Here is a 25,464-nt window from a genome sequence, read left to right on the forward strand (position 1 = left end):
AAGTATATAGAAAAACAAATATTACTAGTTATAAGATCTGTTTTGCTTGAATTGAGTTGGTAAAATATACCAATATATAAATGAATTGAACAAATAAGAGAATCAAAAACAAACAACAAAGACAAGCAAAACAAAAAAATGTATAGGCGCTAAACACAAATGTCAGAAACTTGGTTTTTTTTTCTTTCGAAGTGATTAAAGAGTAGTTAATGTGTTATCGATTTAAGTCCTCTATTTCTATCAATTTTTAACATAAGAGAAAGTCCAATGAATGTGACATTTGTGATTGGAACTACATTATAAATATACAAATAGAAGGGATGCATCTCATATATTCAAATTTTAACATGAAATGGTCACATATATATTTCTTTTTTTATACTTGTTACTTTTATATGCGACTATTATTTCATTACTTTTTTTTATTTTCTTTTTTTTCAATTGTTTTCTTGTATGTATGTACATATTTATTCTGAATATCACTGAATATAAAAGAAATATATGAAATGTTATTGATTTTGAATATAAAATCTCACTCTTCTTTCTCTTCTTCTTTGTGAGCATGACAAACGACATGTCGGAGTAGAATTTCGTAGTCAATGTGGGGGGTGTTGGGGACGGTGCTTTGCGACTTATAGAAATGGATTACATGGACGTTCGACACATTAGTATCAAGATCATGCAAAGCATGTGAAGATATTGGACATAGGGTACTGCTGTTTTATTGTATGGGCCAAGCAGTACATTGGCTGTAGGTTTGCTAAACTGCAGGAGGGGTGGGAGGCCTAATTGGACACACGGACAGACATGGAGACTTGACTGTGTTGTGTGAGTGTCTTCTCTTAACCTTCTTTCTCTTTATACTTCTTTTTTTTATCGCATGAGACAAAAAGTAAATAACTTTTTCTGGCACGAAAGTTTATGTTTATGGTTGGTTGTATCTCCTATTAAATGGACTCCCCCAAAAGACTGATGGGTAGCCGGCTCTGCCACCGTGCCAAACCAACACCTTTGAGATACACACCCTACACCAAGCAACCATAACATATGGCGCCCAACGAACAGGATATTTGTATGTTTTTCTTTTTCTTCTTTTGTACAACTGAAATACATTTGGAGCAGCTAACAAGGAGATTTCAGATTTGAGTTCAGTTTTCATGTGTTGCTGAAACATTCCCCTATTAAGTTTTCTTAAACTTCATAAGGTGTGAGCTTCACTAAATTTTCTTGTTATTTTCTGTTATTTATGAGGAAATGCCTCTTAAACGCAGCTCTGTTGTTTTAGAGTGGTTTTCATATTGGGGAGACGTATTTGTGATGGGTTAAAGCAACCTGGTAGTGTATTGACCTTTTGATAACACCAGACGTGTTCAATCGAATTACATTTTGTGTAAGCGTAATTTATTTTGGGGGTAATAATCCATACAAGTCGCAAAAGTTTATGTACCATAATCCAACACCTACCGTTGACGTACTTTGAATATATTTATTCGGTCAGTTTTTATTTACTTTTTATAGTGAATTACTTTCACACTTTTTGAGAGTTACATACGATACACGTTCTGATATACATTTTTACGACATTTTTTTTTCTGCGGTGAAGGGAAAGGACTGCGGGCAATTCAGAAAAATCCCATAAGTGGAATCATTCCGCAAGATAGTCAGGTAGTGGGTTCTAATTGACCCAAATTGATACAGGGATCGAAAGGCCGATTAATTTTCTGCCCACTACTTACATAGGTGTGCCGATCTTATATTTGGAAGATCGTCAGACGTAGGAACTGATACTGTAGTTAAAGTTTCGGAAAACGTTGTGGTTACTGGCGGTGATAACTCATTGAGCTTTTCTAGGAAATTAGAGAGGGTTTTAGACATGTCGCAAGATCGACCTTCGGATCAAACGATAAGTGCTAATGAAGCTTCAAGCCCTAGTGGGAATAATGTGTCCATCGAGCAGATGATGGCTATGATACGTCAGCAAAGCCAGTTAATGACCGATTGCATGAATGAACTACGGCAGATGCGTGGAGAAGTGGCGTCTCTTAGCCATAGGGTTGCAGATGTTGAAAACTCCGGTAATGCCTCTGGGATTCGACTTCCTGGGTCGAGTTCTACTCCCGACAGGGCAACTGTAAATCAGAGTAATGTCGGTAGGGGGGAAACGTCTAATCAATCAGGTAATCGGACTCCAAACACTTGTGCAGCTAGCACAGCGGAACCGCCATCTACTGAGAGCCTAGGATTGTCTTATAGCAAAAGGGAATTAAATAAGCGGAAACCTATTGATCATGATAAGTGGCACATCAAATTTGATGGATCTGGAAGGGACATGGCAGTGGGGAGCTTTATTTTTAGAGTCGAGAAAATGAGGGAACATTATAACATATCTCACGAACAATTGTTTAGCGATTTTCCATCTTTATTGTCTGGTAGTGCGGCACAGTGGTATGCAAATTCTTGAGGACAATGCTGATGATGTTGATTTCGAGTATTTTGCACTAAGAGAAGAGCTTCTTAATCATTTTAAGTCGTCGGATTCTGATTACGAGATAATTAAAAAAAAATAATGGAACGGAAGCAATTATCAGGAGAGCCTTTTGAGATATTTTATTCGGGCATTCATAATCTAACTTTCCGATTGCGAAAAAAGATTCCAGAGGGGGAATTAGTAAAGATTATTAGGGGTAACTTACGAAGTAACATCGCGAGTCTTATATTTTCGTCATCCATATCCACTATGGCCGATTTGAAAAAGGAATGTAAGCGGGCTGAGAAATTAATAAGGGATAGTAGACAGAAGTTTAAGCCGGTGAGTGAGATATGTGATACGGGAGAGGAAAATGTTGCGATTGAGGCTGTGAATATCACAGGTCGTAATACTGATCGGAACAAACATACACTTGGAGGTAATCTTCGAAGTTTTAGGAACAGTGACGATAATATCCCAAATATCCAGCACGGCCAGTATACGGCTGCACCAAATCGTAAAGCTGAAGTTGCGAATTCTCAGCCAACTTTTTGTTCATCACCATTCCACCTTAATTTATGTTTCTCCTACGGTATGCCAGGAGATTTTTATAAAAAGAATATTCAGATCATAAAACCAGAAAATGTTTGTCGGTCCAGCTTTCACCAGATGAAATGTTTTGCTTGCGGTAAGGAAGAATCTTTTTGTGAATATGCCTTAAAAAATCAGAAGGTGGCAGAAGTGACCGGGGACCTCTGCCAGACTCAGGATACCCCGGGCACAGCAAGGTAAAGATTTTGAAAAGGGATATATCCACGGTGCAGGAAACCAGTGTCTCAGGCCCGGCCCAAAAATTATTACATCAACGAAAAATAGAATATGAAGCGGCAAGGGCAAAAATCTTTTGTGAAGAGGTGAAGCAAAGCAGCAAAAATTATAGAAAAATAAAGAAATTGAGGTATAAAGGTTTAATGGTTAAAAAGGCGAAGCGGATGGTAGTAGAGACCATAGTTACGGGGGATAGTGATAATAGATTTTTTTGCGAAAACGTTAGTAGGTGGCAGGCAAGTTATGGCTTTACTAGATTCCGGGGCAGGAGCAAGCTGTATTGGTCGAAATGGGATTGAATTTTTAGATAGTATCGGAAAGAGCTTTATAAAATTGCGGAATCAAAATGTTCATACGGCTAATGGTGGAAAGGTTTCGGTAACAGGGGTGGTTGCATTACCAGTCGTTTGGAATGATAGAACGGAATATATTGATTTTCTTCTAGTTCCGGATTTAGAGCAGGAATTCTACTTTGGGGTTGATTTCTGGCGGGCTTTTAGTTTAAATAAAGAGGGTGAAATTAATATCTCTGAGATTCTTGATACCGACGGCATTGATGGGGTAGACAATAGGCATATTTTATCAGCGGACCACGACTTCTCTTGAGATGAATACTATTGATGTTACGAACGAGGACATCCCAATAAAGCAACGGCATTATCCCGTGTATCCAGCCATACAGAAGCTTTTGTATGATGAGTTGGACCGCATGCTTAGCTTGGGGGTTATAGAGCCTAGCAATAGCAGCTGGAGCTCGCCGGTTACCCTAGTTCGTAAAGAGACCAAGAATAGGCTCTGTCTCGATGCCCGAAAGGTTAATTCAAGGACAATCAAGGATGCATACCCTCTTCCCCATATTGAGGGTATATTGAGTAGACTTTAGGATACGAAGTTTATATCGGCAATAGACCTAAAAGACGCATTTTGGCAGATCCCACTCTAAGAAAAGTCGAGGGAGAAAACTGCATTTACTGTCCCGGGCGGCCACTGTACCAATTCACGGTCATGCCGTTTGGATTGTGCAATGCCGCTCAGAGGATGTGCAGGCTTATGGACAAAGTTATTCCTGCAGCGATACGGGATAACGTGTTTGTCTACCTCGACGATCTTCTGGTGGTATCTGCCGATTTTGACTCACATATATGTCTTTTGTCCGATGTTGCTCGTCGCTTAACCCATGCCGGACTTACCATTAACGTGGAGAGGGTTGTATCCGGACGGACGAAAGGAAAGTAGAGGCCGTGAATTCTTTTCCAGTTCCGAAAACCCCAAGGCAGCTCAGGAGATTTCTCGGAATGTGTGGGTGGTATCGCAGGCTTATCCGCGATTACGCAGCTCCACTACACGACTGCCTAGGGAAGGAGAGGATAAAGAAATTTTCCGAGCGACTGAAATCTTGTCTCACGTCTGCACCAGTCTTGGTGGACCCCGATTTTGTCGTAGGTACTTGGTACAATGCGAAGCATCCACTTTAGGAGTCGTGGGTGTACTATTTCAAATTGACGATGAAGGACATGAGCATCCAGTGGCCTACATGTCGGCGAAACAGAATAAAGCTCAACGTAACTACAGTATAACTGAGTTGGAGTGCTACGCTGCGGTGTTGAGCGTAAAGAAATTCCGTCCATATATTGAGGGTCTTCCATTTACGATAATAACCGACCATGCCAGTCTTAAATGGCTCATGGGCCAAACCGAGTTATCTGGAAGATTGGCAAGGTGGAGCTTGAGGCTCCAGAGTTTTGAGTTCGACATTCAACATCGAAAGGGTTCGTTAAATGTTGTGGCCCGATACCCTTTCAAGGATACCTATGGACGAATTCCAATTTCAAAAGGCATTGGATGTAGATTTGGACAGCCCATATTTTCGGTCCGAAAGTTACGAGAAACTCAGGAATAGTATAACGGATAATAAGTCTAGCCTACCCGATTTATGTGTCTCTGACAACTACGTCTATAAAAGGACTTGTTTTGCGACAGGGGATGCACTTCAGGAGGATAAGGCCTGGAAATTATGGGTTCCTGAAGAACTCCGAGAAGAGTTAGTTTTTGCTGCACATTTCTATCCATCTGCTGGACACGGGGGAATACATAAAACTTTACTCCGACTGCGCGAACGCTATTTTTGGCCAAATATGGCTAGGACGTTCAAGCATGTGTGAAAGGCTGTAATGTTTGTATGACATGCAAATCATCGAATCTTTGTAGGAAACCTTTGATGGGAAAACAGTTTTTGACAGACCGTCCTTATCAAAGGATATATGTTGATTTCATGAGTCCGTATCCTCGATGGCAAGATCATGATCATGGCAAGGTCATGGGTGTATTCCATGGGCAGGACTTATTTGCTGTGTGATAGGCCCGGCGTATGATCAGGGCATGGGTCGAAGCTACACGTTTTTTTTTTTGTTTGTCATGTTCATTTCATATCCCTATTCTGAGCCCGATTTTTTTCACTTTTACGCACTCGTTCCATGCCAATAGTGGTTTCGACGGGTGCGAGCCTGATACGTTACGTACGTTACCAAAATCGGCAAATTTTGGAGTTGTTATAGGGAGCCCACTGTAGTATCTAAAAATACATCACTGGTTCTAAAGTGCTTATTGGGGAATTTAGTTAGAGAGAGTAGCGAGTGGGTCTTTGCCGAGTACGGAGAAGAAGAAAATAGATTTTTTAACACGTGCAAAAGAAAAAAGGAAAAAGAGAAAAAAAGAAGACGAGAGCCGAGTTGAATGTGATGTAATACACGAAAATGTGAAGACAGCAAGAAATCTATTTTGTTTTTTTTTTAATAATCTGAATAAAAAAAGCGCAGTCTTTAAAGAAAATACACAATGTGAAATTTTCACGAAAAACATTAAAACCGAAAAGCAAAAAGCAAAAGAAAAGTGAATATTATTACCCATTAAAAGAAGAAAAAAACGAACTAATTAGTTAAATAAACATTTATATGTATACATTAAACTGAATAAAGAAACTAAATGATGCAAAAATTTGATATAAATGAAACATAAGGACAAAAGACAGGTGCCATTTTATTTAAAACAAACAAAAAAATGTATTAATAACAAATATTATGGAAAATATAAAGAAATAATAAAAAAAAAATGAAAATAATTAATAAGAAAACTGGCAAAAAAATGCTATAGGACCTTTAAAATTTCATAACCAAGAAAATACAACAAGAAAAAAATGAGACTACATGTATAAAAAAAGAACTATAGTTGAAAACTTAAAAATGGAAATAAAAATAATTATGCATAAAATTTTTTTAAAAAATACAATAGACATTTAAAATTAACCTAACCAAGAAAGTACAAAATCTGAGCCTGCATTACCCAACTAAAAACAAAAAGGAACAATTCCGACCTATATACCACCTTACGTCCACATACATTGGCTAATGTCATATGTGATCAAGATGACGTCACACTATGTGAAATTGTTGTTATGGTTGGAGGATTCATAGAAGCTGGATTGAAAACCACCATGATGCCAGCCACCATTGTTGAATATTGCTCATCTTGTTAATTATTGTTGAAAATTTGTATTTATTATTTTTTTTGTTTTTTTTTTTTTTTGGTCACATATATATATTTCTTTTTTTATACTTGTTACTTTTATATTCGACTATTATTTCATTACTTTTTTATTTTCCTTTTTTCAATTGTTTTCTTGTATGTATCTACATATTTATTCTGAATATCACTGAATATAAAAGAAATATATGAAATGTTATTGATTTTGAATATAAAATCTCACTATTCTTTCTATTCTTCTTCGTGAGCATGACAAAAGACATGTCGGAGTAGAATTTCGTAGTCAATGTGGGAGGTGGTGGGGACGGTGCTTTGCGACTTATAGAAATGGATTACATGGACGTTCGACACATTAGTATCAAGATCATGCAAAGCATGTGAAGATATTGGACATAGGGTACTGCTGTTTTATTGTATGGGCCAAGCAGTACATTGGATGTAGGTTTGCTAAACTGCAGGAGGGGTGGGAGGCCTAATTGGACAGACGGACAGACATGGAGACTTGACTGTGTTGTGTGAGTGTCTTCTCTTAAGGTGAGTACTATGTTCGAGTTTTTCACCAAAACACTAAATTAAAAGTGCAAAAATATATATGAAGACGATAACATTTTTATCAAGTCTCTGCAAATTATGGATGGAAAAGATCCAAGGAATTGATTGCAAATAATTTTATATTTCTAAATTAGTTAATTAAAAAAGTAACCGTGAAAACAAGCTGGTTTTCAACTTGAAAACCGAACATAGTACTCAGTTTTAAACTTGTTTCTCTTTATACTTCTTTTTTTTATCGCATGAGACAAAAAGTAAATAACTTTTTCTGGCACGAAAGTTTATGTTTATGGTTGGTTGTATCTCCTATTAAATGGACCCCCCCAAAAGACTGATGGGTAGCCGGCTCTGGCACCGTGCCAAACCAACACTTTTGAGATACACACCCTACACCAAGCAATCATAACACTGTTATAGTCACCAATAGACAATTATCGTTATAAGTTACATTTATATAGCATAGTTTGCAGCGCCCACGAGCCGATGGAAACAAAACATTATTCAACAGAAACATATATTTGTTGGCCACGTGGAGCAGTGGTTAGCATGTCCGCCTTGTATGCAAAGGGTCCTGGGTCCCTGCTCCGACCGAACACCAAAATAAAAATTTTGTAACAAAAAATGTTTTTGGTATAAAAGTTTGAAATTTTCGAAGAAATTCAAAAACTCTAACAAAAGAAGAACATGAAGTCGAGTATACACATAAATAATTTTACAATTTAAACATAAATTTATTTAAACGTGAACTATTTTTTTTCAAGCATTTAACACCATTTTAAATGCATTTAAAATTTGTCGTATTTAGAAATACAAATAAATATGAATATTTTTTAACGAATAATTTTGTACTTAATTTCATTTTTACCTTTAGCGCCGGTATTAAGTTGGCATTATCGCTCTAAAATGGCTATGTTTTCACGTTTTCTTTTCTTTAATAATTCATTTCAAATTTGTCAATTGTTGCTTTGGATCGAGTTTTTCCGCTAAAATAAGAAATAAGTTTAGCGGCAATACTCGAACTTAATGCCCGCTTTTATTTTTGAAAGTGTACGTCAACTCATCTTGGACTACTTATTGATAAAGAGGAACTAAACTTATTTTTTTTTTTCTGAAGATCCATTTGATCCCAACAAAAAAAAATGTGCCCATAATGCCAAAATGATAAACAAATTTTTTAAATGTCTATTTTCTTGGTTCCGAATTTCTATTCTCTTTACTCCGAATACACAATTTAATGTTGAAATTAAATAATATTTAGACTTAAGCATATCCAATTTTTGGCGAAGCCTCATTAACATGCCAAGCGCATAGCCAAAACAAATTAACACGTAAAACAGTTTTCCGAAACAACATACAAGCATTTTCACAAAACTTGCTCTCTTTTGATTCTCTCGCTGTGTTATGCTCTAACTCTCAGCAATTATACTCTCTCTCTCTCTGTCGCTCCCTGAATAAAATATCACAACATATATATGTTTACTCGAAATTTGTAAATTTATATATGTTTACATTCACACATATTATTTTTATGAAACATTCTTATCCTAAACATAATATATTCTAATATATTAACATATGTGTCCCAAACATTTAATGCTAGTATAGGAACATATGAAAAACATATTTTTCTAACAGTGTGGTATTATGATACTGATACACATACTAGGCATGTTAATGTTTCAAAGACGTCAGATATCGCTGTTTATTTCTACATTTGTTTCCATTGCTAAGCATTTGTCACTTTAACTTTTTGAAGCGCCCACACGGACGAAAAAGACTGTTTTTCGTATGTTTGGGTGTAAAAATTATATATTTGGAACTCAAATTTTTTAACACAATATTTTTAAGTGCAAACATATTATGTTTGGGACATAAAATGTTTGTAAATATAATATGCTTAGATGCAAACGTATATTAATTTGGAAATAGAATATAAACATATATGTGTTTAGAAAGAGAGACCTAGAGAGTATGCTGCAAGTAAAATAATGGAAGTAACCAATTGGCGCATTAAAAATATATCCACACAAAGAACATTTCCATAAAATTTTTTACTACCAGTGTATGCCCTAAGGTGAAACATAATATGTTTTAACAATACAAACAATATTTTATTTGCACCAATCCTGAAAATATATATGCTTGAAGCAAAATGTGTTTGGGGTATATGTTACAGAAGCAATTTTTTTGAGGGTGCATTAGTCTGATAAAATTCTTCAAAAATTAATCACTAATGTCATCGCAGACAAATTTTTCTTTTTATTTTTAACAGAAAAAAAAACGAAGTTATTGACGACAAAAGACGTCACGAGGAATGTCGATATGTGTGGATAAGAAATAATAGCAGAAAATATCGAAGTATCCAATTGGCGGAATACCAATTAGTGGCGACAGGCGAAATTTTATAATTTAATATATACTCGTATTCTTCGAACAACGAACACGGATTTCGCTTACTCATTATTCCGTTATTTGGAAGCTATACTATATTAAACAAACGAAGACCATAGTTTTCATCTCTCATACTTGCTACTTACCGTTCAGCACGACAAGATCGTAAATAAGATTGCAATTTGCCTCTGTTTACATATTCTATGATCACGAATATTGGCTCTTTATCTGTACAGCATCCCAACAAACGGACAACATTCACGTGAGGTTCCAAAGTTTTCATGACCTGAAATGTATAAAAAAGAAAAGATTTGTATTACTACGTGTAAGGTATATGGTTTGTTGAACGGTTATTCATGATATGTAACAAATTTATTACTGTCTTGACTAAAAAATGTGAGTTTACGTTTGTTAATAAGCAACAAATATTTTGTTATATTAACAACAATATTATTATCTGACAACTTTAACTTCCATGAAAAATCCCAGCAAATCGCAAAACGTTGGTCCAATTTTCAACAAGTCGGACAAGGGGGAGGTCTCCCTCCCCGACATCAATAAATGTGGTGGGCTCTTTTTTTACCATATGATCTCTGCAAATTTCAAGTAAATCGGTTCAGTCGCTTCCGAGTTTACCCGTATTAAATTAAATAAATAAACAAACGTAGTTCGGATTTTATATATAAATATCCTACAAACATATTTAAGAAACCAGCAAATTGAAAAATATATATATTTTTTTTTCATAGACATTTAAATAAATGCTTTCTGCACTCTCTCATGAGTGAACTTTTTGCTTGCCATCATACATGTGTACGTTTCATACTCTTCTTTTAGCTTTCGTACATATTCTCAGCAATGTGTGCGTCACCAGTCTTGTTATTTTTGTTTTCATATCTATAGCTGCCGCCTGAACAAACCAATTTGTTTGAAATTCAGGATGTTTTTACGGTTTCCTCTGTCAACCATCTACAAACACATTTCAATAACAAATGCTTCATATTCAGTTAACAAATTTTGAGCATCACTATATTTTACATAAAAAAGTGTTAATATTTATTTGCGTTTTTTTGTTAGGATCAACAGTTCAAATTTAATTCTTTAATTCTATGAGACTCAATCTGAGGAAATGTAGGAAAATGTCATTTTTAAGGACGACTTTAATTCCGACCAGTTACCGTGTAGGAGACTATATTTTGGAGGACGTTACTTCATTTAAGGACTTAGGAGTTATGATGGATAGTAAGCTGACATTCAATCTGCATGTGGACTCTTGTGTTGGGAAGGCGTCTGCACTGTTGGGATTTATCAAGAGGTGGTCTAGGGAGTTCAATGATCCATATTTATGTAAGAGCTTATTCGTTTCCCTTGTGAGACCCATACTGGAATATGCGTCGATTGTGTGGTCCCCGAGCTATGAGTGCCATATTAATAGACTCGAGTCCGTACAGAAACAATTTCTGTTATTTGCCCTGCGATATTTAGGTTGGAGTAGTTCCCAGGATTTACCTCCCTATGTCGACAGACTTAGACTCATTGATCTGCCTACTTTGCGACCTAGGAGACTTATGTTAGATATTTTATTCTTTGTGAAATTGCTTAAAGGGGAAATAGACTCACCATTTTTAATAAATACTTTACAGTTTAACGTTCCAATGCGTCAATTAAGGAACTTTACCCCGTTATTGCTTCCTGTCTTTAAACATAACTATGAGTTACATAATCCCTTTTATAGAATGTCAAAAGAGTACAACGAATTATGTTATTTATTTTCTATCTCTGATTCAATTGTATTTATTAAACGCTCTATTGCAAATGCTAGACTAGGGTTCGCCTAATTAGACTGGTTATCTATTCTTAACAATCGCTATATCTTGGCTCATCCTGTTATCAACCATTCCCGACCACTTGTTCTAGTAAATTTTTCCCATCATCAACCATTCCCGACCACTTGTTCCTGTAAATTTCTTCCATCAACTACGCCATAAAACTTTGTCTTCTGTTCCCGTCCATCTTAACACTTTGTTCCTGACCACTACCTCATTTTCCTTTCGACTCTGATCCTGTTCGCTCCTGATCATCCCATTTATTTCTACAACTGCCTTATCTTGCTTCATTGTCTCTGTTCCTGTCCATCCAACTATTTGTTCCTGCTGTTAACAAGTTCCTGTCCTGTTGTCTCTGTTACTGTTGTTTCTTGATCATTTTCTCCTGTCCGTTATATTGCTCCTTAGTCTTTGTTCCTGTTCATCCAAATATTTGTTCCTGCTGTTATCGATTCCCTGTTCCTGTTTGTCTCGCTGCTGTTAATTCCTGCTCTTTTTCTCCTGTTGTTATCTTGTTCCTGATTATTATAATCTCTTTCCTCACAATTAAATCGTTTACTATTATATATTATATTTATCTTTGTCCATTTTTTTATTTTTGTTTTATTTAATAAGTCATTTTTATTATTGTATTGTTTCATACATAAATTTTCTTTTATTATTAAAATTATATAAATGTGTATATTATTATTTGTCTCTAATTTTAAAGTATTGTATTTTGTATTTTATTCATCTATATTTTATGTTATAACTGTACTTCACTGTTTATATCAAAACGGCTGGTACCCTTTAGCCTAAATAAAAATAAAGTTTAAAATAAATAGGTAACTTCTTCGCCAATCAAATTGGCACCTTCTTCAACACCATACATGGAGCACGATATAACAAACGGCAATATTTAAAAAACAAAATCGTCCAAACGGGCAAATAAAACAAGTAAGCAGTTCATTATCACGACAAAGTTTAATTTGGTAAAACCCCTTATTTTCATCAATTTTGAAAAATGTATATTTGCCAAAGAATGTCCTATTGAATAATATGGCATCATTTCGTTTCTCATCTTTGTTTTTTGTACCATAACTATGGGACCCAATCAGTCACGTCGTCCACAAGTTCAATAATGTTCAGACCAACTAACCGATCTATCTCCTTCTTTAATTTAACATAAGTAACAATGATATGGATACTTTTATAGGAATACACTAAAGAAACGGAACAGCACGCACCATTAATTTTATATCGATTTTCCTTTTAAATTTGCCTATTTCGCGGAATAATGTTGGAAAGCACTTCACAATCCTCGAGCACGACTCTGTACTTTCTGTTGTGTTATAATTTTCAATCTCGCCCAACAATTGGAGTACGTAATCCTTCAACAACGTAGATGTTACTACATTTACCACAATAACTACATTTACCTGTTTTGAGGTTGTTGGAGTATGTAACAGGGGGAATCGGGACGAAAGTGATATGTTCCAGAGATGTACACTTTGTACCGATGTCCGGATTAAGGTGGTATTAATTTCGGTGCGAGGAACTTCAACTAAAGAGGAGAAATTCAGTAGAGGAACACTGTGCCATACAGAATATCTGTCACAAGAGATATTATGGGCAAGAAATAAAAGGGAAAGAATTGTTTCAGTTTGATTTATTCTAGAGTAAGTTTGTAATCACCGTTCCAGAGAACGGTTGTGTGAATTCAACTTTTAGAACTAGCCAAGAAAATGTTTTCTATTGACAATTCAAAATAGGTACTTAAACTATGAGTAATTCATTGTATTATTAGTTATTCGATAAAGGGTGATACGGTCAAAATTTGGTCAATATAAACTTGACGTATTTCTTTCAATTTTGCATTTAAAAAACCTGAACACCCCTCATTTTGAAGGTGTGTGTGTGTAGAATGTCCTATTTTGATTTTGGAATTCACTCTTCAGTTGTCAAAATGCCGTCCAAGCAAAAAGAGCAACGTATCAAAATTTTGCTCGCGCATAGCGAAAATCCGAGCTACTCGCACGCAAATCTGGAAAAATCGCTAAAAGTTGCCAAATCAACCGTTACAAATGTAATTAAAGTGTTTGGGGAACGTTTGTCGACAGCCAGGAAGTCTGGATCGGGGGGAAATTGAAAACCGGAAGCCGCTGAGACGACAAAGAGAGTTTCCGGTAGTTTCAAGCGAAACCCTAAACTCTCTCTCTCCGAGATGCCGCAAATAAGCTGGGTGTATTGTCTACAACCGTGCATCGAGCCAAAAAACGAGCCGGACTATCGACTTACAAGAAGGTAGTGACTCCAAATCGCGATGATAAACAAAATACGACGGCCAAAGCGCGATCCCGGAGGCTGTACACGACGATGCTGACGAAGTTTGACTGCGTGGTAATGGACGACGAAACCTATGTCAAAGCCGACTACAAGCAGCTTCCGGGACAGGAGTTTTATACGGCAAAAGGAAGGGGAAAGGTAGCAGATATTTTCAAGCACATAAAACTGTCACAGTTCTGGTTTGGCAAGCCATCTGTACCTGTGGCTTGAAAAGCAGCATTTTCTTAGCTTCCGGGACTGTCAACCAAGAAATTTACGTGAAAGAGTGAAAGCCGGATTTGGCATCTTGCCATTACGGTAAAAAAAGCCATGGAGTGGTACGCCGCCAACAACGTGCAGGTGGTTTCCAAGGACAAGAACCCTCCCAACACGCCAGAGCTGCGTCCAATTGAGAAATACTGGGCTATTGTCAAGCGGAACCTAAAGAAGACCAAAAAAACTGCTAAGGACGAGCAGCAGTTCAAGGCAAACTGGCTTTCTGCGGCGAAGAAGGTGGACAAGGTGGCTGTACAAAATCTGATGGCAGGTGTCAAGCGTGAGGCCCGGCAATTCGGATTTGGAAAAGCGAAAGCCTAACTGAATATTTTTCCTGAATTTTATACTAATTGAATTTGAAAAAGAAATTTATTTTGATTTTTTAAATAAACGATTTCACCGATTTCCCTTGACCAAATTTTGCCTAATCTAGGCAAAATACAATCAGTCTTAGAAATAAATTGAATTCCAATTAAAATATGAAATTGTTCTAGTATCCAAACAATCGTGAATAATTCCATTTTGATTGAGAGATATCGAGAGTCTTCTCGTGTAGTTTGGCGGCTACAATAAGCTATCGGATTGAGTTGTCCATCAATTTGTCGTTGCATTAAAATATCAGACAATCCGGCATCAGTATTCTATCTCAGTTAAATTACTCTCAAATTCAGAAAAGCATTTCCCACTTGGTAAACCTGGTCAACGGTTTAGCTATTAATAAATATTTCGCAATGAATTTTCTGAAGTAGCTCGTCAGACCTACAAGTTGTCGCACCACACCTCTATTTGTCCGACGTTTAAATTCCGAGACTGCTTTCAATTTATGTTGACTCGGTTATATCGTACCATTTGAGATTTATTTCATATCATATGTATTCGATCTTCGTTATCAATTTGTCCATCTTGTCACATACACGCAAAAAAAATTTTCTGATTCAATCACGAAATTAATTGATCCAATTAATTTTTTAATTGAAATGTCTGCAATCACAGAAATAATAGTATCAATTCAAAAATTAATTGATAGTATCAATTCAAAAATTAATTGATAGTCAATAAAAAAATTAATTGATCCAATTAACAAATTAATTGATACTATTAACTTGTGTGATTGATTTTTGTTTCAATTAAAAAATTTGTTGAATCAATTAAATTTTTAATTGAATACGAGTATTTTTTGAAACTCAATTAAGGTTTTAATTGGAAAAATTGTCGTGAAATTTTTTCTGTGTACAAATTCTCTCTCAGATTAGGTAAGTCTATTGGGATTGTATGTAACGAGTGTTTTATCATTCAATTCAATCGAAAACGCAATTTCTGCAGAACATCTTAGTTTACTCAAAATTAGTTATGTTCGTCCATAAATCCTTATAAATAAATTAGTTGGACGCCACTCAGCTTCTATTTTGTTTTCACAGCGTAGTGAGGCAGCAAGACAATAGCTCAAGTCGTTTTTAATTCAGCTAAAATTGGAATTTCAATTTGACTTGATCATTTTCATTTAATACAAATTACTCAAAAATTCGTTATTAATAACCTCTTGTAATACACGATGTGATCTGCTCTATATATCAATAGCACTATGTGCTACGGTGTATATTGTAACACAACCTTGGTCAACATTTATTTTGATTCAAAAATTCATAAAGGTTAATTTTCCACCACCAATGCCTTTGATAACAGCTTCACCGCAAACAGAACTAATTTCACGCAGAGAAGGAATATGATCATCTCAAACATGTTTCAAGAGCAAAATGTTATTTTTGTATTGTGACCATGTAACATGTTTGTCACTAAAATGTTATTTTCTCGTCAAATATAACCTGCTTGCCGAAATCAGATACATGATTTCCTAGAAAATAACATGGTTGCGAAAACCATGTTACATGGTCACAGCCCAAAAATAACATTTTGATCTTAAAACATGTTTGAGGTGATCATATTCCTTCTCTGGGTGTTTAAACCCCTACGCATTACACTTGAAATAAATCAATTCACCTTCTATCTTTTTCGTAGGTGCTGCATTTGGATATCTATGGCTATTTCGATAGCGTACTCATTCATCGATTACAATTCCATATATCCTAGTGTAAGGAATTTGGCTCAGTGTGAGATTTACACAATAAAAATAACGTCACTTCTCGAACGTACAACGATTTCCAGTTTTGACTCTGTAAAGGATATTTTAAAATCTCCACAAATAATTTAGAATCAATGCAATTACACAAAACGGTTTCTCAATATCCTTTCATACCAAGGAATTAAACTAATCAATATCACTCAAACCAATCATTAGAACGCGCCAGTTCCAACCTGAATGAATCCGACCAATTATGAAAGTCGCCCATTCCTTTAATCGGCTTAATCCAATTCATGACATTGACCTCAGATCCTTTACCAGGGCACAAAATTAAATTTAGTGTTTCCTCTATTCACTGTAGTTGCTCTTATTAGTGCGGCATTCTGTTCTAATAATTGTGAAATCATATAATTCTACTCTCCACTCTGCTCCAGACAAAACAACTTATTCGGCACCAGCCTTATACGTCTTCTTAGATTTTTTACGACTCCTCTACTACTACTACTCAAAACTTTGTACCCGTATAATAACACCAATCCTCCGCACAATACGATTTTTTGTGAAAACAACCCAGCAGCGGAATCTGAGATGCCTTCTCAATTACATTGCAACTAGAAGCCCATCTCGAAGATCATGCACGTTTCGCTTCTACAAGCAGGCAATTTTACATGCCCCAGTGTGCAAATATAACCATAACGATAGTTGAATATTAGTTTACGTGTATTTCGTATGAAAAGCTCAAAATACGCGACGGAAACCCTGACGGCTAGCGGCGTGTCGCCAAATTAAGATATATTCTAGGTTAGTTTAAGTATAGTGGCAGCCCGATATTTCAGGCTCACTTAGACTATTCAGTCCATTGTGATACCTCAGTGGTGAACTTCTCTCTGTCAAGGGACCTCCTTTTTATAGCCGAGTCCGAACGGCGTTCCATATTGCAGTCAAACCACTTAGAGAAGCTTTGAAACACACAACATTAATGACGTGGAATCATTGCTGAAAAACTTTTTGGTGATTCGTCAAAACTGGGTTTGAACCCACGACCCTGTGTACGCAAAGCGGGCATGGTAACCATTACACGGAAACGGTATAGTGTTGCCATCGATTATAAAATGTTTAATTTACCACTAGGTTAGGTTAGGTTATGTGGCAGCCCGATGTATCCGGCTCACTTAGACTAGTCAGTCCATTGTGACACCACAGCTTTGAAACCCTCAGAAATGTCACCAGCATTACCGAGGTGGGATAATCCACCGCTGAAAAATTTCTTGGTGTTCGGTCGTAGCAGGAATCGAACCCACGACCATGTGTATGCAAGGCGGGCATGCTAACCATTGCATCACGGTGGCTCCTTAATTTACCACTAGGCATTATTGTTACCTGGCTATATACGCGGACAGTCTTTTGTCTTCATATAACTCAACAAATAACATGTATTACATGTTTTTGTTCAACTCCCATATTAAATATTGAAAAATCATACTATATTGATATAAAAAAATGGCTGTCATTCGGGATCGATTTTTATAAATCCTGGGATTTGGGATTTCAAAATATACAATCCCGGGATTTTTTTGGGATCCCGAAATTTTCAAGATTCTTCAAATATCAATATCAAGTAATAATTTAAAAAAAAGTTGTACATTTAACCAATTTAGTTTAATTCAATTTTATTAACAAAAAACAACAAGAGAACATAAGAGTAAATTAAAAAGCAATATCAAATTGCTATCACGCTTAACGAACACCAACAATATGAAGAAAATACAAAAAATTATGACAAAAATAAATTAAAAATTAATTTATTTTTGTCATAATTTCCCTATTTTACCCAGCAAAACATTTTAAAGATTTTTATTAGATTTGGCATATTTGTGTTAATCCTTTTGTACTTCATGTACTGTACATGAAACTATCAAGACATTCAAATTTTATTAGATAAATGCGATCTTGTCATATTGTCGACGGACCTTTTATCATTGCTTTTTATTTTGTGTGCCACGAATTCCATTTCACACGAATTCATTGTTCAATGTAGGACCATATCGTTTACTTCGATTTTTTTATGAAATTGTGATTTTTATAGTATACCTTACTCAAGGTGTACCATCAATTTGTCGGGTATGAAATATAAAACCTATTGAAATGCGTAAAATATGTATACCCCAGAATTGTTTGCATTAGAAGTTACTTTTTTTAATAACATATTAAAAAAATGTGTATAAAATGTTGGGGCCATATTTTCTTAACAAGCAAAACATTAAAATACCCCACGTTTCTTACATATAGAATTAGGGGAAAATATAGATAACCACAGAAAACATCAGCAATATCATTTATTTTTTCTTTTCTCAATTATGTTTGAATTGTCGACCGTTCGACCGTTCACTTTTCATCCAAATGTGGAAAACTCTACTTTTCGAGTTTTCGACGTTTTCAAATTTTAAAAATGGACATGATATTCAGAGTATGTCTGTACATAAAAAACAATTCTTAAAATAAATGATGTCATTAATCCAAAGTCGAATTTTCGATCTTTTTCCTTAAAAACGAGTTTGTCTACCATCATAAGTCTATTAAACAACTTTTGGGTCTCAAAATTTCCAAAATTATCGATTAGTAGAATAATGACAAAAAATTCGGTATTGACACTAAAATAAAGCTAAAAATTTATACTAATTCTAAAAAATTCCAAATTTTTTATAGCGTTTAAGCGAGAGAAAAAAATTGCAAAAATCAAAAAAAGAAAAAAGGAAAGGATTTTATACCCTGAACCACTTTGTAGTTCAACATTTTCGAGTCCATCTCAAATCTTTCAAATATGTTGAGTGCTATATATAAATATGCATATATTTAAATCTGAACAATTTTGGAAACACATTTTTACACTGGGATGGATCGCATACGATGCGGCTGATGCCTCTCACTTTTTCCCATGTCCGTAGATAAGAAAATTAAGGTGTACATGTTTATGGGAGCTGCATCTAAATTTGAACCGATTTCAACAAAAATTTTGCATAGCTAGAATGTACTCCCGTGCAAAATTTCACGTAAATTGGAGTAAAACTCATATGAGTGTATATGTATGGGAGCTATATCTAAATCTGAACCGATTTTTTTTTCAAAAACAATAGGGTCTTGCCCTGGCCGAAAATAAATATTTGTGCTAAATTGGACTAAACTGCGACATAGAATTTGACTACAAAAATGCGTTCCCAGTAATTGAGTGAGCGTGACACGAAATTTTCGAGCGTGAGGCTTTAAATGTTGTTCGTGCGTGAGGAACCTGCATGTCGCGCGTGAATGTGCGTGAATACAAATATTTCTTCATGTATTCTGCAGTCTATAGGGCTTTGCACAAATAAATTTGACAAACATTCTTTTCCTCTGTTGGTTAAGCTAACATACAACAAATAAAATTTTATTTCTATAGAAAATTTTGTCAAACCTTTATTTCTACAGAAATTTTTTTTTGAAAACTTTATTTTTATAGAAAATTTTGTCAACAATTTACTTCTATAGGAAATTTGTCAAAAATTCATTCCCATAGAAAATTTAGTCAAAATTTTATTTCCGCAGAAATTTTTGTCCAATTTTTATTCTATAGGAAATTTTGTCAAAATTTCATTTCTATAGGAAAAATTTTATTCTTAAAGTAAATTTTGTCAATTTTTGTCAATTTTTCAATTCGTCTTTATTAGTCTTCATTTCTTTTTATAATTACATAATTAGCAATATCCGAAAGATTTTATCTTTTGGATATTGCTACAAATAAGATTTTTCATCACAGATATTAACAATATGTTTTTATCTACATTTATCTATATATTATCAAAGAGAAATATTAGGATAAAACCTTTATATACATTTTCAAAAACAATTCAAATATTTTGGAATAAGTATGACTATACAGGGATATTACAGGAATAGCCACGGTAAACATACAACTTCCAATTTGATGACTCTAATGATTGTGGTATTAATTATAGTCTTATTCGCTGCAAGACCTTATCAGAGGATATAGAATATTTTGCTTTGTTCAGGTAATTGGAATTAAGCATAACAAGAAATTCTTCCAATTGCATGTATCCTGTTTATCATCTTTAGGCATTTGTTTTGAAGAACTAGCAACTTTTTCAAGTGCCACTTTGCTGCTCTGCACCAAAATGGGGCACGCATATGTGATAGTAGGTATAATTACACTTTTGAATAGCAGATTTTTATTTTCGTGATTGAGATACGATTTTCTGTGGAGTAGTGGCCACAAGGCAGTGATATTTTTGAGCACCTTTTGGCGGATATCATCAACGTGATTACCAAATGTGAGTTTTTTATCAAGGGAATATAATTGTCTGGGTTCTGGCTGGATTGATTTTTATTTTCCACTTAGTAAGGAAAAGGATTAACAGCATGCAGCAATGCTGTTAATCCTTTTTCCATCTTTTTTAGCAAGGCTTTCGTAAGCTTGCTGGAGGTGATTAAAGCCGTATCGTCCTCGTAGTAAGCCGTTTTAATATAGGATGTTGTTTAAAAATCGGATGTGAAAATGGAAAACAGTAATGGTGACAGTACAGCCTTGGGGAAGTCCAGTGTTAAGTAGTTTTGGAGACGAAATGGCTGAATTGACCGATACAATAAATGATTGTGACTCCAGAAAGTTTAATATAACTTTACATAGATATTTGGGAACATTGTTAACTAGCAATTTATATACTAGTCCATTATGCCAAATAGTGTCAAACGCTTTCTCAATGTCCAAAAGCACAAGACCTGCAGATCGTTTGCCACTTTTATTGCGTTTAATTAAATTAGTTATTCGGTGAACTTGGTTGACTGCGCTGTGCTCTTTTCTGAGACCAAACTGATCGGCAGAAATCAAAGCATTGTCGGTGGAATAATCATAGAGTCTAGAATGAATCACTTTCTCGTAGATTTTAGACAAGTTGCTTAAAAGGCTAATTGGCCTATAACCGGAGGAATCTGATTTAGGTTTGTTGGGTTTATGAATAGCGATTATTTTAGCTACCTTAAAGCTTTCAGGGAAATAATTTAGCCGAAGGCAACTGTTGATTATGTTTACAATCACTTTAAGAGCCTTTTCAGGTAAATTTTTAATCAGCACATTGGTAGAGTAGAGTAGAAATAATTCCGCGAATTTCTGATAGTGAAATTGGAATAAACGAATCTACATCCGGTTTTTCACTTTTGAACTTGTTAACCTATTCATTTCTTTCATGTATCTATTGAATGTTTAAAATGTGAAGTGATGCCGTTAGGTTAGGTTAAGGTTAGGTTAAAGTGGCAGCCCGATTAAGATTCAGGCTCACTTAGACTATTCAGTCCATTGTGATACCACATTAACTAAAAGTACCTATTACATATGGGCACTTCTAGTTTTAACCGCTGAACCTTCTTGATTATTTTTCTATGTTGAACCAACCAGATTGTTCCCAAAATATTAGCAGACTGCTTAAGTTAACGTTTTCCAGATCCGCCAGTAATCTGAAGCTATATGCTCCTAAAAGTTGCTTGCGCTTTACACAAAATGCAGGACACTCACACAAGAGGTGTTTAATTGATTCTTTTTCCTCCGCATCATGACAGCTCATACAATAGTCATTATACTTCGCGCCAATAGTTTTTGCAAAATCTCCTATCAGGCAGCGACCCGTTATAGCAGATATCAGGAGTGATATCTGACGTCTCGAGAACATTAGAATATCTAGTGTGCGGTTTAAGTTGAAATGGGGCCATATTTGCTTGGTGTCGTTACAACCCTTGCAATTCTCCCATCGAACATTTGCCATCATAACAGCCTTCTCACGCAGCATGAGCTTGCAGGTAGCTAGGGGCATACCAACAAATTCTAGTTCCCCTGGAATATGTAAGGTAGTCCCTAGCCTTGCCAACTCATCCGCTTCGCAGTTCCCCGGTATGTTCCTATGGCCAGGCACCCATATTAGGTGAATATTGTACTGCTCAGCCATCTCATTGAGAGATTTGCGGCAATCGATGGCCGTTTTCGAGTTGAGGAACACAGAGTTCAAGGATTTTATTGCAGGTTGACTGTCTGAGTATATATTAATGCCCACATTTTTTGGAACATTACTTCTCAGCCAATTCGCCACCTCTCTTATTGATAATATTTCAGCCTGCAAAACACTACAGTGATTAGGTAATCTTTTCACTATTTGAAGTTCCAGATCATTAGAATATACTCCGAAACCCACTTGTCCATCCAATTTGGAGCCATCAGTGTAGAAATCTATATATTCTTTATTCCCCGGGGTCTGTGTGCACCACGCCTCACTGTTGGGGATTAGAGTCTCAAACTTTTTGTCGAAAAGTGGACTCGCCAAAGTGTAATCCACTACGTTAGGCACATCTGACATTATTTTGAGGACAGAACTGTGACCGTAACCATTTTCCGACCACAGCGATAGTTCGCGCTAGTTTCTGAAGTGCCGGCCACCAGACTACAACACCATATAGCATTATAGGTCTTACTACTGCCGTGTATAGCCAATGCACAATTTTTGGTTTTAGTCCCCACTTTTTTCCTATTGCCTTTTTGCACGAGTACAAAGCTACAGTTGCCTTCCTCGCCCTTTCTTCAATATTAAGCTTAAAGTTCAGCTTCCTGTCCAAAATAACGCCAAGGTATTTTGCACAATCACCAAAGGGAATTTCAATACCCCCTAAGGAAATAGGCCTAACCGTGGGAGTTTTGCGATCTTTGCAGTACATGACTAATTCTGTCTTTGCAGGATTTACCCCAAGACCATTGTCTTTCGCCCATTGTTCAGTCATCCGGAGGGCCCTCTGAATAATATCTCTGATTGTGGATGGGAATTTTCCCCTGACTGCCAGAGCTACATCATCTGCGTATGCCACCACTTTTATCCTTTCTTTTTCTAGAGTAACCAGAAGGCTATTTATAGCAACATTCCAAAGAAGAGGTGATAGAACTCCTCCTTGGGGAGTGCCTCTGTTCACATACTTTTGTATGTTTGCTTGTCCTAGTGTGGCTGAAATACGTCTCTTCATTAGCAGTTCGTCTAACAGCCTGAGTATACATGGATCAACATTCAGGGTTGTCAGTCCATTTAATATCGAGCTCGGATGGACATTATTGAACGCCCCTTCGATGTCTAGAAACGCCACGATTGTGTATTCTTTGACAGATAGTGAGCTTTCAATAAAGCTGACTAGTTCATGTAGTGCGGTCTCAGTAGACCTGCCCTTCGAGTATGCATGCTGTCGTTTCGAGAACAAACTTGAATCGATGCTAGTTCTAAGATAAATATCTATCATCCTCTCCAGAGTCTTAAGTAGGAATGAGGATAAGCTGATTGGTCGGAAATCCTTCGCCCTCGAGTGAGAGGCTTTTCCCGCTTTAGGTATGAAAACGACTTTTGTTTCCCTCCACTTTCCTGGGATATATGATAAGTTGATACATCCTTTATATATCACCGACAACCAGGGGATAATTTTGTCAGTTACAGCTTGTAACTCCGCCGGAGTAATTCCATCAGGTCCAGGGGATTTGAATGGTCCAAAGCTATTTAGCGCCCATCTTATTCTAGTTTCCGATACAATTTCCTCGACAGGAAACGACCGCTGAGCAACTGTGGCACCGCCAGTACATGGTTCAACCGTCAGATTTCCAGGAAAATGTGTGTCCAATAGTACCTCCAGCGTCTCCTCACTGGACGTTGTCCAATTGCCCTCCGATGTTTTAATGAAACCACTTCATCCAAACGGCCAACCTTCCAATCAGCTGTTGGAAGATCTGGATTGCATTGTTTCAGTCTATTTAAAATAGATTCAGGGTCAGGAGGGTTTGCAGGTATCCACGCATGTGCTCTTGGTCTAGTCGGTCTAGTATGTCTTTCTTCTCGACTAACTCTAGAGCAGCTCCTTCCCAAACTTCACCAATTAGTATCAGAGCAGCTTTGAAACATTCTATAGACCTCTGGTCCTCAAATGCGACTAGCTTAAATCGTCCTTGATACCAACCAGCCTCTTGGTGTCAAGGATCTGGGCTGGGAAACTTTTCCAGCACCTGTGAGTAGACGCCAGACAAAGCATTCTCAATTTCCCCCCATTTTTGCTTTGGAACCATACCGTCCAATGCTCCTTTATTTATGATAGCCATCACAAGGCTATCTTTAGCAACTGAGGCAAACGATCGTTGATCCCTTTTGGAGGATGGCAGCTCATCCGGTGATCGTTCCCTTTTTCCAGCCTCAAGAATTCCTTGAGCCCATTTTAAGGAATCGCTTTGTTTAGCCGACAACGTGCTTGGGTCGACTGATCCTAATTTCTTTAGGATAAACAAAGCATTTCTGCGTTCTTTGAATCTCTTTCGTGAGGGATTACCTCCTTTTGATGCCGTTACCTTGGAAAAGGTCCGACTTGTCAAATTGTCGCCACCTGTCGACCCGTCTACAGGTCGACTAATTGGGCCTAACTCTTGGTCATTGCCCAAATTTATAACTCCAGTCGATACCCGTCCACTGGGCCCTGAAGTTAGCAACCCAGTGGATGTCTTTGAATTTCTCTGCATGGTGGCCTAATATCCCACCACACTTGGAAATTCGTAGTAGGTACTTATTACGATGATTTTATCCGCTATTAAAAAACACGTCCGTTCCGTTCGACGGTTGAAATAATGCCGTTGGATTTAGCGAAGGTTTCTGCAAGTAATTCAGCCTATTCGATATCAGTTACTATTTTATTATTGCAATGGTTTAATGGAGGGATTTTGTTTTTACCTTTACTTCGACCTTCTACTAACTCTCCAAAAAGATTTGTCCCCAGGTTTCATTTTTGTTAAAAAGTTCGACCACTCTTTATTACCTTCAAGTTTTATCTTCTGGTCAATTATTTTGCTTAACAATTTAAAACATTGTTCATAGTGAATTTGCTCCGTAGCATTACCCGCACGTTGGCTCTTTCTCTTGTAGGATCTGTGGCCTTTATGAATTTAATTATCAGCTGGCAAATTGTTGTGGAAGCAACTGTTAACTTTGGGAGTAGAAGAATCCCTTGCGTGCAAAACTGAGGATGTAAAGTTTTCGATTTCTTTAAAAACTGATGCTTTACTGCTGAAAAGCGCGCTGCTTATCGTGATACTGTTCGTTTGTAGTTATAGAAGCTCGAGTCGATAGTCTTCGCAATAGAACGCTTAATTGAGCAAA

At 36.3% G+C, this 25,464-nt stretch overlaps 2 protein-coding genes across 5 annotated transcripts in view; one reads left to right on the top strand and one right to left on the bottom strand.

The window, feature by feature from the left end:
* Positions 1-25,464, bottom strand: part of Cad96Ca (tyrosine kinase receptor Cad96Ca) — a 295,767-nt gene that overhangs the window by 96,085 nt on the left and 174,218 nt on the right. For all 4 annotated transcript variants that reach the window (XM_075291266.1, XM_075291264.1, XM_075291265.1 and 1 more), the window contains one exon: positions 9,922-10,061. In XM_075291266.1, coding sequence (XP_075147381.1) covers positions 9,922-10,061 — 140 coding nt within the window. The remainder of the gene's footprint in view (positions 1-9,921; positions 10,062-25,464) is intronic.
* LOC142221510 (uncharacterized) overlaps positions 1-25,464 on the top strand; it is a 549,478-nt gene that overhangs the window by 87,514 nt on the left and 436,500 nt on the right. The gene's annotated exons all lie outside the window — the stretch shown is intronic.

This window comes from Haematobia irritans, chromosome 1, assembly GCF_050003625.1.
Source record: "Haematobia irritans isolate KBUSLIRL chromosome 1, ASM5000362v1, whole genome shotgun sequence".
Classification (NCBI taxonomy): domain Eukaryota; kingdom Metazoa; phylum Arthropoda; class Insecta; order Diptera; family Muscidae; genus Haematobia; species Haematobia irritans.